The sequence below is a fragment of the Toxorhynchites rutilus genome, chromosome 1, assembly GCF_029784135.1.
Source record: "Toxorhynchites rutilus septentrionalis strain SRP chromosome 1, ASM2978413v1, whole genome shotgun sequence".
NCBI lineage: Eukaryota > Metazoa > Arthropoda > Insecta > Diptera > Culicidae > Toxorhynchites > Toxorhynchites rutilus.
The window spans coordinates 65,424,784-65,438,066 of NC_073744.1; the positions used below are offsets into that span (position 1 = coordinate 65,424,784).

A 13,283-nucleotide genomic window follows, 5' to 3' on the forward strand; every position below is an offset into this window, starting at 1 on the left:
ATACCTTCGTGGGGAGATATGCAAAGTCCTGGTGCGACTTTCACTTATTCCCTGAGTGATGGAACGAACTGCCACTGCATACATAGCAAACTGGAGTGCACTACAATAGACCAAACTAATGGTCGCAGTGGTACAATGCTCCTACAGAAGAAGAATGGCCTGGCATCAAATCAATTCACAAAATAGACAGAAATTCAGGCACAAATAAGTTGGTATTTATTTTGAAATTGAGGTTTGCCAAAACTAGGGAAATAAATTGACAACCAATCCAATGTCTATATAGAAGGAAATAGATGAGCAGATCTATTTTTGTTTACTACAGTTATTTTTACTTTGATTCTCGAGTAATTAGAATCTGTGTGGAGCTTTCTCACATAGTGATAGTAGGAGTTGCATGTGATCGTTTAATGACTTCCTCTTTTAGGAAGTGTATAACACCTCATCCCTAAGATAAATTCGTAAAATGTAATTTACACTAGTAACCGCTATTTGATCTATATAAGTGGTAAGGATTAATGCACGGTGTTTTTCCTACTCAGTGCTTCTCACCATTCATCAAACTCCTCCTCATTTTAATCAACCGTCACTACATCGGGCACCTGTAGTTACACTTACTCGGCAAACACCTATCTTCATCGGCGTCTAATGAAAGCACATTTCTCATATTCTCATTCTTTTTCTTTTTACTTTCTCCCGTATCTTTCCCCCTTGCCAGAACCATCTGGAGCGGATGTTGGACCGACCGGAGAAGACACATCAGACGCTATCGCGCCGCACGAGCCACAGTGTTGACGTGGAGGACGTGGTGGAGCAGGTTTGTTATAGTTTTTGAGTTGGGCTCACAAATAAAATAAGAGGTAGAAGGAATTGAAAATTTACTGAATAAGTGAGGCATTGGAGACATAACGGATGCGCAACTTTTCCCCAATATTCAAGTTCAAATTAAGATCCAAATTAAATACATTTATCTCAGAGGAAGGGCCCATTTGGAAGAATAGATTGAATCGATAATGCTGAATATCGCCAGACTTTTAGCGTTGAATCTAAGTTAAAATTAATGATATCGGAGCGGTTTCAGTGAAATTAAATAGTCTACCATTAACGGAACAAAACTTTTCAATTAATGGGAATTAATGTTCCATTTTCAACACGAATAATCTGCTCAAGTTGATGAAAGTTTTCACTATCGTTTCAGAAATCCTCCGCTTCCCGCTTCACAATGATTTTTGAGCTGGGAAGCAACAACCCGTCGGCGGCGAATATTTCACGCCCATCGGTGAATGATCTGAACAGCTCCACGTTGGCCCAAATAGCCGAGTATGTGGCCAGCACTGGCGACACGCTGAACATCCACGACGTCAACGAATGGCTCAAGGACAAACCAATTTATCATCCACAGCAACAGCAACAGCAGGCAGGCAACGATGGCCAGCAGGGCTCTTCCGGCAACCCGGACGATCTCAGCGCCAAATCCATCCTCTGCATGCCGATCATCAATGGACAGAAGACTGTGATTGGAGTCGCTCAATTAATCAATAAGGTTAGTGCGAAGAGGTGAACGGAGGCAACGATCGTAGTGTTTTCCGATTGAACGTTTCACAGAATAACTCACTTTTAAATATGATTTTGCAGAAGTCATTCCCCCCAGTGGGGTTCTTTTTCGTGTCATGCTACGAATCATGACACAAACGAGAACGAGAGGGCTCTGATTCGGTTAGCTCTTCTTGACACACAAGCGTGCGAACCAAAACGTCATGATCGCTTTCGGTGCTTCAATTTTATACTATTTGTTTGCCTCTCATTCGCCACCTGTATCATGAATGAGAACTATCATACGGACTACGTGAGACGTATGATTCATACTTTGTTTTCACAACTGAACAACTTTTTTTTTTAACTATTTATATACCTTGGGTTTGATTGGTCTCCCGTATCAAAAGTGTGTTCTATGTAATAGCGTGACACATTCTTTGCAAGTGGGGAAAAACTTGAGCTGAAATTGTGATAAAAATTTTATATTATGGATAAAGTTTAGGCGGAAATTTATAGAAAAATATTTATATTAGGATCAGGAATATGTCTTCTAAGTATTCAAATAACATCGAATAACAATCTTCATTCAAGTTCTAACAATTTTAAATTCTGATAGAAAATGAATTTATTCTACAAATACAGATGTTTAATTTGGACGTTTGTTTTGCGTCAAAGCAGGGTTGTCAAATTTGCATAGCGCGATTGAATAGAACAGATTTCACTGAGACATGCGTATAGAATCAAATTGATTGTCAAAAAAATCCAATATAAATGTCAAAAGTGATCCAATAATTAGAATGGGAAAAAAAGTGTTACTTTTCTTAAAATAATCCACATCATAGAAAAAGTATTGTTATTAAAGGTAAAAATAGTCGAACTAATAAAAATGAGCGAACTACATTTTTTCATCAATTAATGCTTAGCGTTTCAAATCAACTGACATTTGGGTAGATACTGAAATTTCAGTATTATTGACTTCCAAACATTATAATTCAATTTTATAAATTATAATTCAATTTTACTTCTCGCCAAATGTTAGATGTTTATAATTCTGAACGATAGAACGATAAAATTTATTTCATTAAAACAACTATAAAAATACGAATTACACAAATTACAACATTTAATTCAATTCCGATTCGGTCAAAAAGCTAAATAAACAGAGCATGAGTCACGAAAACGTTTGCTTCCTTTGTAAGGGAAATATCTGAAAGCATGCGGAAAAATACAGCATGGGGAAAAAGGGTGCAAGAAATTTCTTTTTCAAGCAAAATGCACATGAAAAATAAATTTTATTAACTCCGCATGACCAAGGGATTTCAGTATGCAACTGATGATTTCAATCGGATGTCAAACCAATCTGTTTTTGAAATATGGGTAACAGTTCGATATTATAAACATAAACATTGTTCATTGCCCATGCGGGGATCTGAATTGTGTATCCCCTTGTATGGCAGATAGAAAATGTATAAAACGTTTTCCTAAAATTTCACCAACAATACCATCACAAATGTAGGCGAATATCCAATATATCAACAAAGAAATAGTGATAATGGCCGGGAAGTAATGTAACCAAGGCTGTCCAACGACAATGCACACTATCATTCACGGCAGCACAAACATCATTTCATCGAAATCTTTTCATTCGTTCTATTAGATCGATCATACTCGGTTGATTTTATAGATCATCATTCATCATTCATCATTCATCATTCATCATTCATCATTCATCATTCATCATTCATCATTCATCATTCATCATTCATCATTCATCATTCATCATTCATCATTCATCATTCATCATTCATCATTCATCATTCATCATTCATCATTCATCATTCATCATTCATCATTCATCATTCATCATTCATCATTCATCATTCATCATTCATCATTCATCATTCATCATTCATCATTCATCATTCATCATTCATCATTCATCATTCATCATTCATCATTCATCATTCATCATTCATCATTCATCATTCATCATTCATCATTCATCATTCATCATTCATCATTCATCATTCATCATTCATCATTCATCATTCATCATTCATCATTCATCATTCATCATTCATCATTCATCATTCATCATTCATCATTCATCATTCATCATTCATCATTCATCATTCATCATTCATCATTCATCATTCATCATTCATCATTCATCATTCATCATTCATCATTCATCATTCATCATTCATCATTCATCATTCATCATTCATCATTCATCATTCATCATTCATCATTCATCATTCATCATTCATCATTCATCATTCATCATTCATCATTCATCATTCATCATTCATCATTCATCATTCATCATTCATCATTCATCATTCATCATTCATCATTCATCATTCATCATTCATCATTCATCATTCATCATTCATCATTCATCATTCATCATTCATCATTCATCATTCATCATTCATCATTCATCATTCATCATTCATCATTCATCATTCATCATTCATCATTCATCATTCATCATTCATCATTCATCATTCATCATTCATCATTCATCATTCATCATTCATCATTCATCATTCATCATTCATCATTCATCATTCATCATTCATCATTCATCATTCATCATTCATCATTCATCATTCATCATTCATCATTCATCATTCATCATTCATCATTCATCATTCATCATTCATCATTCATCATCATTCAAACACACTTAAAATAAATTTGTAATTTTTGCATGTATTTTCATTTTACTTTTCTTAAATGGTTACGATTTCAAATAGTTTTGGAATTGCAAAAAAAATCATAAGCTCATATCTCATTTTGGTGAATTTGTCACCACTATACGTCATACTTTGTTGAACTGGAAGGGTTTTCCAATAAAAATATAAAAAAATATATCGAATGAGAGAGTGTTTTAGGATATCAAAGTTTTATAATATTAATTTCAACTTTTGAGTCAGAGTAAAATAACATTTCAAATGTACTGTTACATTTGAAATGTAATTTTTCCAAAATAGCTCATTAATTTTCCACCAACTTTGTCAAACATCCTATTCAAAACGTACATACACCTGGATTTTGAGTTACGATTTTTTGAAAGAAATGTCGAAGATTATAAATATAGGTCGGACTCGATTATCCGGAGTTTAGATTTTTTTTCACTCCTAGATAAAACCGTTTAATGAATAAGTGCAAATTATAATTATATTACTTTTACCGAAAGAAAATTCGTTTTTCTATGACTCGATTATCCGGAGGATTCGATTATCCGGAGTGAAAAAAAAATCTAAACTCCGGATAATCGAGTCCGACCTGTTTTCACAATCTTCGGCATTTCTTTAAAAAAATCGTAACTCAAAATCCAGATGTCTGTTTTGAATAGGATGTTTGAGAAGTTGGTGGAAAATTAATGAGTTATTTTGGAAAAACAACATTTCAAATGTAACAGTACATTTGAAATTTTATTTTACTCTTACTCAAAAGTTGAAATTAATATTAAAAACTTTAATATCATCAAAATATACATCATCAAAATATTCCGAAGAAAGTTAAAAATTAAAAAAAAAATTTTGAATGGTTTTAATGTAGTGAAGTATACTGATGATACAAACAATTTACTAAAAACTAAAAAATAAGTTAAACGGTTTAATGTACTAAAAGCTAGAAAATAGTTAGACAAGTAGCACTCAGTAGTTATCACATCCGTTCCTTCATTAATTTAGGACAACGATGCGTCTAGAATAAAATCGTGGGGTATATGATGAAACAACTAACTGTGGATAATGAAAATCCAACGTTTATTTCTTACCTGATTTTCTTCGGAATATTTTCATGGTGTACTATATTCTATTAGTCGAATCATTTCATTTGATACCGATATTGAGGGATTGCAGAGAATACACAGTCGACCATTATGTGGCGGCAACCTTTTTGAATTTATGTTGTTCATTATGTTTTGTGTTCTCCAAGTCAAGTCATTCAGCCATTTTTGAGCGACGGCCAAATTGAATTTTTCAAGATCATGGAATACGTAGTTTTATAATGACAGTAGAATTAAAGGTGTCTTCCAAATTTCAGATCAATCATTCAGCAGGAACGGGTTCAATTTTCTATTAATGTGGGACAACCCTACAAACATTCAAACATACATACAAACAGTTCAAGCTGAATGAAAACCATTCAAAAGTAATTGTTTATTTGGGAACTGTGGTCATCTTGGATATGGATTTTTCATGATCTACTGTGTTCTACCACTTTCATTTGATACCCATATTGATGGAGCTTTGAAAAAAATAATGGCGCCATTTTGTGATGGCGACCAATTTGGATTTGCATTTTTCATAAATAACTGTGCTTGTTCTACTAGTCAAGCCCTTTCATTTGATGACCATATTGATGAGGTTCTGAGAAAATATGAAATCCGCCATTTTGTAGTGGCCGCCATCTTTGATTTGTATTTTTCATAAACAACAGTGTTCTACTAGTCAAGTCCTTTCGGTTGTGAAAAAAAATATATATGGCGCCATCTTGTGGTGGTCGCCATTTTGGATTTGCATTTTTAATAATTAACTGCATTCTACTAGTTAAGCCCTTTCATTTGATACCCATATTAGCTATTCAATATGGAATTATTATACAAATTATTCAAAGTTTCCGAAAATCAAAAATTAAATATTCCGGATAATCGAGTCTCCGGGTAATCGAGTCCGACCTGTACACCCATTTAAAAGATCAGTACTAACGTTCTACGCATAGTTGTCCCATGTTACTTTTTGACAATTTTCACTTTTCTTCATAAAACGATGTTTTTCTGCCTGATCTTCCAGAAAACTACAAAAAAAACTTATAGTTTGTTTCTAGCTTCAAAACTAGCTTCAAAAACAACATCAAGTCCAATTGTTCCATTTTGATATTCTAGGCATAACATTCTCATCATGTATTTTTGAACCGTTATCAAGCTTGATTGATTCAAGTGAGGGGAACTCTTCACATTTCATTATACAATAGTTTACTGCTTATAAAAACGCGGTGTATTGCCAAACTGAAATGCTTAAAGCTTCTGGTAGACAAATACGCTAGAAAACTTTGATTGCGTTTTTCTCGGTTACCGATTTTGGAACATGGGACAACTGTGCGTAGAACGGCAGAGTAGTAATTTGAACTAGTCTTATGATAATATAAATTGATATTTTTTTTATTTTTATGTACCAAATTTCAATAAAATAGAAGAGGGATGCGTCAAAATTTACTGTTTTTCGAATGATTTGACGTGGAATTGCGGCATATTGACTATTGATATTTTTTTAAAATAATTATCTCTCCGAGAAGTCCAAATCCAAATCGATTAATGTTAAAATATTGTCACCCATCAAGAAATGATGAAATTTCCGTGACGTGGCCGATACTTAGTTTTTTGGTTTGTATCCTCAATTTGTTCCTGCGAGACGTAAAAACGTCTCACGTCAGAAAAAGGACAATCCGTTAACCTTTTGATAAGCTTGTTTTTTGGTATCGTTCTACGACGGTTCAGTGGACAAACTCCAGCTAGCAGCTCACAGACTGTTAGGGTCAGACAAACGGGTCTAAAGACGGTAGACGTTAGACGAAAAACATTTAAAATATATCTCTCCCTATCCCTTCCACAGGAAAATGATCTACAATTTACAAGCTGTGATATTTCGATCTTCGAGGCGTTTGCGATCTTCTGCGGGCTGGGTATCCACAACACGCAGATGTACGAGAGCGCCTGCAAACTGATGGCCAAGCAGAAGGTGGCTTTGGAGTGTTTATCCTATCACGCTACGGCCTCCCAGGACCAGACGCTGAGACTAGTCAACGACACCATCGCCACGGCGGAAGAGTACAAACTGTACAGTTTTAAATTTATCGGTGAGTATGTGCTATTTCCGATTCTGTTTGCCCTGATTTTAACTCTTTTGATTCTAACAATCTGTAAAATTATTGCAATCGAAAACTAAACTGTACATTTATGTCGCGTGAAAAAGTAATTATATCCATCCAGAAAAGCCGTTTCTTCCTCCATCCCAAATGAAGTATACGTCAAAAGCAGCAACTCGTCCAGCGCATTCATGAATGCGAATAAATCGAGTTCAAAATTATATTAGTCAGCGCCCACCCCAGGCTGTGACGAGGAGAATAGGTTCATAAATAAATCTCACCACAGATTATTTTCTCATGATAAATTCAATTCACATGTTATCCGATTAGTGTTCGCAACTCGAAGCAACTTTGTATCAATTCCACAGCAGTACTTAAAATCAATTAGCGAAGCGCTCGCAATGCTCTTATTGGTTTTGAGTTGAACCTGTTTTTTTATTAACGAGAAATAGGAACGAGAACGGGATTTATTTTCCAATCTACAAACACTCGATTGCAATCGACGTTGAGTAAAATGCAATTACATAGTTCCTGTTGGTAGATAACAGTACATATGGTGTGGTCTATCAACCCATTCTGGTCTGGTTTTCATTTTGAATCGAAAACGCAAACACAACCAACAAAGAGATTGAATTTAGATTCATGAATGTGGTGTAATGCACGCAGAAAAAAATGCCTCTACCTCAATCATAAATCCGGAAACATAACTTCCCGCCTATCCCGCCCTGTCAAAAAAATGAGCGATACCAAATGACGGTGACAATATTTTTGGCCAAATCTACATTTACCGAAATTGCTCATGAAATATTCAGGACACGGGTCTGACACGCTGCTTCCGAATTCACCAGCATTGGTTACACCTACGTGCGGTGCTTCATGGATGTTTGTCAAAGTGCGAGCGGAGAGTGGTAGAACTGGTGGGCAAACTGTTTTATGCTCGACGCAGTGTTTCATGACGTTTTCCCATTTCATTCTATAGATATACCTGGGGAAACCTCTTTTCACAACAATAGATGGTTGTCGGGACGGGTTAAAATGGGACAACGGGGGTCATTTGAGTTCAAATCACATTGGATATGGTTAGTTTTCTTTCGTTTCACATGATTGCTCAATTTCTTCTGAAGCAATAAATTGTAATTAATTCATCAATTACCTTCTATTCCGTTTATAGAAAAAAAAAACCTTCCTTTCCGTTTATAGAAAAAAAAAAACAAAATAATAGAAACATCACCATGAACATTTTGCCATTGATTTCGAGCCATTCTCGGAGACTGAAGAGACTGAATTCGATGTGGAAATATACGAAATGGGTTGCAACAAGGGAGACGAAGATGAAATACTGAATCATGTTTCTTATTTTTATGATTAGAAAACCTTGTTATTTATTCAAATAAGTATTTTAGCCAATTCAGAAATAATTACTCGATGTGCTCACCATCGTTCTCAATTACTTTTTCCAGGCGATTGCGAAATCAAGAGCACACCTTTGTTACAGACTCCGCGGACGTTGAAACATACGCCTTGGCGATGAAAACTTTCAAAGAATTAACACTTGGATGGAATGATCCATAGGCTTGGTCGTTTTTCTTTAGATAACCGTTAATCTCAACGTGTCATGTAATTTTAAGACATATGGCATAATTTTTTTTTAAAACCCCGGGTTACGGTGATTTTTCGGTTTTCAAAAACTCAAATTTCAACGTCTGCGACATCGATAAATGAGGTCCGAATGAGCTAGTATTTTGCATAGGGTATATTATAGCGCAAATCAACATTTCGTAGCAAGTTCCGAATGAAAAATTTAGATAACTATTTTTTATTGGCACCCAAAACCATACTTTTCGTTTCGTACTCCGAAAAATTCCAGAATCCGAAGTCCCAGAATGCCGATTTTTGACAAAAAAAATTTTCGAGATGACACTAGATCTCGACGTTTCATGCAATCGTCGATATAAAGACATTTGGCATCAAAAAAAAATCGAAAACCCCGATTTCCTTTACTCCTCCCTTGGGAAATTTTTCGATTTTCAAAACAATCAATCTTTGACCGCTTTGTGCCACTCTCCCTTAAGTCCGATTGAGCTGAAATTCGACATAGTGTGTTTTTTTCGAGATGGTGAATAGGGTGGAAGGTCTTTTTGAAATTTTAGGGTCGATTTTTTCCCATACATTCATTGGCACCCTAGTGAGCATCCATGAGAGATGTGCCGATGAGCGTTGAAGCTCTCTCATGCTGTTTTGTTGACATGCCTTGTTCAACGTTGGTTTTGGCTGTAATCAGTTCAGCTTTGTCGTTTCGTTTTCCAAATATAAACACGAGGCATCTACAAAAGGTAAGGACACATTTTCCCGCAGTCAGTTCAACACAAATCAGGTGTCGGTGTTACCCCGAATGGAATCGATATTTCAAAACAAAGTTTTTGAGCATCGATGAGCAACAGTCAGCTGACTATGTGACTGACTATATCCGTATTCAGTTAGTAATGACTTTTGGCTTCTTCGCGCAGTTTCTCCGCCAAAACGACTAAACAGTCACTCGGGCGTTTAGTCGCTATCTCCCTCTACCGACTCGACTATGTCATTTCATTCTTCCCAGTCAAATTGTCCTCATTGCATTTTGAAGTGACTTCCCCCAAAACGAATTCGTTCCTCTCTTTCCTCTCCCATGTACGTGTGCATCAGTTGGATGGCACCCGCCATATTTTTGGTGCCAACATCTCAAACGCCAAAAAAAAATTATGGCCTTAATTTGAAGTCGACACCATGCCACTGTCATCGCGAATCGAGATGAAGAATAGAAAGTGGGAAGATTCACGGGTTTTGGTTGTATTAAACTTTTATTGTATTAGTAGCCAGGAAGGTAGGAAGTTCACACACCAGGCATACCAGTCAGTTTCTCAAATGGTACAAAATTGAATGTTTCAACGAATAACGTTGAAAGGGAATAAACAGAAATTAAATACATATTTTCAAAAAAATATTTTTCGCATTATAAAAAACAGAACATTTCACGAACTAAAATGTTTAATTTTTTCATTGATTTCTTCTTACATCAGAAATAATGTTCTAATGTCTACTATGTTTGGATTTTAGAGCAACTTCATTGAAGTTTATCTCTTGTCAGCAATTGTAATTGCTTTTTTCACAATTAGGGCACTGAGCACTTCATTTGTCTAAAACTAAGACGCAAGCGGAAAATTTTTCGTCTCAATCTAGGTCATACGAAGTCAATTAAATTTATCTCTCAAGTGCATTTCACATGAAAAACAGGACGTGGGTTATATCTATGGTATTACCGCAAGGGTGACGTAGGACTATCGTTGATTTAGAGATCATTTGTTTGAAGTTGAATCTAAATCCATTCTGAATGAATGAATAAATGAATATTTGGGGGACTTCGAAAATGAGAGCGTTACGTTGGAGGCACAAGGTTTAATGCATCCAATATAGGATACGAATAACCTTGTTCTGAAGAATAATCTTCAGAAGCTTTCCTGCTAACTGTACTTGATTGACAAATCACAAACCCAAATGTATTATATGGATATTTTATGGATAGAAAACATTAAAATAAACTCTTTCGCTTGAATGTAATTTTCAATTCCAAGGGGAACTGGCAGATTATTTTCCAGCAACGATTAGATATTTCCACATTTTCCTCGATACTGGAAGCCCACCAATGGTTAATGCTAATTCGATAACCATCTGTTAATAGCACTTGATTGAAACATATTTGGTCACAGTGTTACATGGATAGAAAACATTCAAATAAACTCTTTCACATGAATGTATTTTTAAATTCCCAGAGGAACTGGCAGAATATTTTCCGGATCTTTCTCGATGCTGAATGGCATCCAAACGGAAAGAATTCCGTGCGTGTATGTGTGTGTGTAGCGGCTGCTTCAATGGTCACCTTCTCTTCTCCTGAAGGATCGGCTTCTCTGTGTTCCCTCACGGTTTCAAACAAACTGCTTGCGTTTCAGGGCAGATCCTTCGCCGTCCAGCACCCTCAGCAACGATGTTGTCTTGTCGATGTCCTCACGAAAAATGAATGCTTCTCACCACCAGAATATCGCTTAAGTATACTTTTTGTGCGTGATTGAATCGAGAGAAGGTGTCGTTTACGATGGCAATTTGGAAGGCAAACTAGAGGGGAATGAACTCCATGAGCTAGGAACTTTCGGCGACTGAGCAATAATCGATTGCGGGCGCATACAATATTGGATACGGAAATATCCTACTGATGGGGAAGAATAATCTTCAGAAGCTATCCTGTTAATTGCGATTGATTGAAAAATCACAAAACCAAATGTATTTGGTCACAGTGTTACATGGATAGAAAACATTCAAATAAACTCTTTCACATGAATGTATTTTTAAATTCCCAGAGGAACTGGCAGATTATTTTTCAGAAATGATTAGATCTTTCCGGAACTATCTCGATGCTGAATGGCATCCAAACGGAAAGAATTCTGCGCGTGTATGTGTCGATCCTTCGCCTTCCACCTCCTCCAGCACGTTAGGCAACTATGTTGTCTTGTCGATGTCCTCACGAAAAATGAATGTGTCTCACCACCAGAATATCGCTTAAGTATGCTTTTTGTGTGTGATTGAATCGAGAGAAGGTGTGGTTTACGATGGCAATTTGGAAGGCAAACTAGAGGGGAATGAACTCTCTGAGCTCGGAACTTTCGGCGACTGAGCAATAATCGATTGCGTACGCATACAATATTGGATACGGAAATATCCTACTACTGATGGGGAAGAATAATCTTCAGAAGCTTTCCTGCTAATTACACTTGGTTGAAAAATTACAAAATCAAATGTATTTGATCGCTGTGTTATATGGTTAGAAAACATTAAAATAAACTCTTTCACATCAATGTATTTTTAAATTCCCAGAGGAACTGGTAGATTATTTTCCAGAAATGATTAGATCTTTCCGGAACTTTCTCGATGCTGAATGGCATCCAAACGGAAAGAATTCCGCGCGTGTATGTGTGTGTAGCGATGTCTTCCCGGGGAACCGTTTGTGGCATCACTCTCCTCCTGATGGATTCCCTTCTGGCCTAGGGTGCACAAACAGGCTCTTGGTGACACCGTTCATCAGCGCTTTCATGATAAACGAAGAGCTTCACCACAACCGCGACAACATGCTCCAATCGCTGTTCAATTAGAACTGAGTGGATTTCCGAGCGGCGTTCGCTTATATACCGATTGGTGATTTCAATAGCCTGTTTTGAAAGCAATTTTAAGACTATTGAAACAAGTTTTTGGATTAAAAAGTAACAAGTATAGAACGCGTAGACGTTTTATCTTTCGAATGAAGTGTTTATCATACCATTTCGTTCAGTTGTTTAGGAGCCATTAACGCTCAAAATCTCGGTCTCCGGCGTAACGCTTTCGTTTTCGAAACTTTGATTTTACACCCCGGTATAGAAATGAAAGACGTAGTCCTACGTCAAAATATTCGATTTGTCGACTTTTTTTTCTATTGATGAAAACTGTACTTTTTTTATTTTTTTTTGGTAAAACTCGTTCGATATCATGAACAACACATAGTTACGCTAGAATATTCTTCGAAAAACGGGAATTGTAGCGGTATGTAGACGCAGTAAAAGGGCGTATTTCTTAGGGTGTTCATTTTATCATCTCTTCCCCTACAGATTTAATCTACCTTCGGGCGCATGATTTTGATAGAATTTTTTTGTTTTCACGCAACTTTAGGCCCTTACGACAGCTATCATTTCTAAGCAGCCAAACTCTGCCAATGATCCCAGTATATTTAACTTTTTGCGGTCGGAATTATTTTCCCTTGAAAGAGATCCTCCTATCTTTCCACGCTAATAATCTTTTGTTTACATCGAGTA

General features: G+C 36.2%; 1 protein-coding gene across 11 annotated transcripts in view; it reads left to right on the forward strand.

Moving 5' to 3' along the window:
* LOC129763534 (cGMP-specific 3',5'-cyclic phosphodiesterase) overlaps window positions 1-13,283 on the forward strand; it is a 242,650-nt gene that overhangs the window by 170,570 nt on the left and 58,797 nt on the right. For all 11 annotated transcript variants that reach the window (XM_055762699.1, XM_055762693.1, XM_055762695.1 and 8 more), the window contains 3 exons: window positions 716-814; window positions 1,196-1,540; window positions 7,161-7,404. In XM_055762699.1, coding sequence (XP_055618674.1) covers window positions 716-814; window positions 1,196-1,540; window positions 7,161-7,404 — 688 coding nt within the window. The remainder of the gene's footprint in view (window positions 1-715; window positions 815-1,195; window positions 1,541-7,160; window positions 7,405-13,283) is intronic.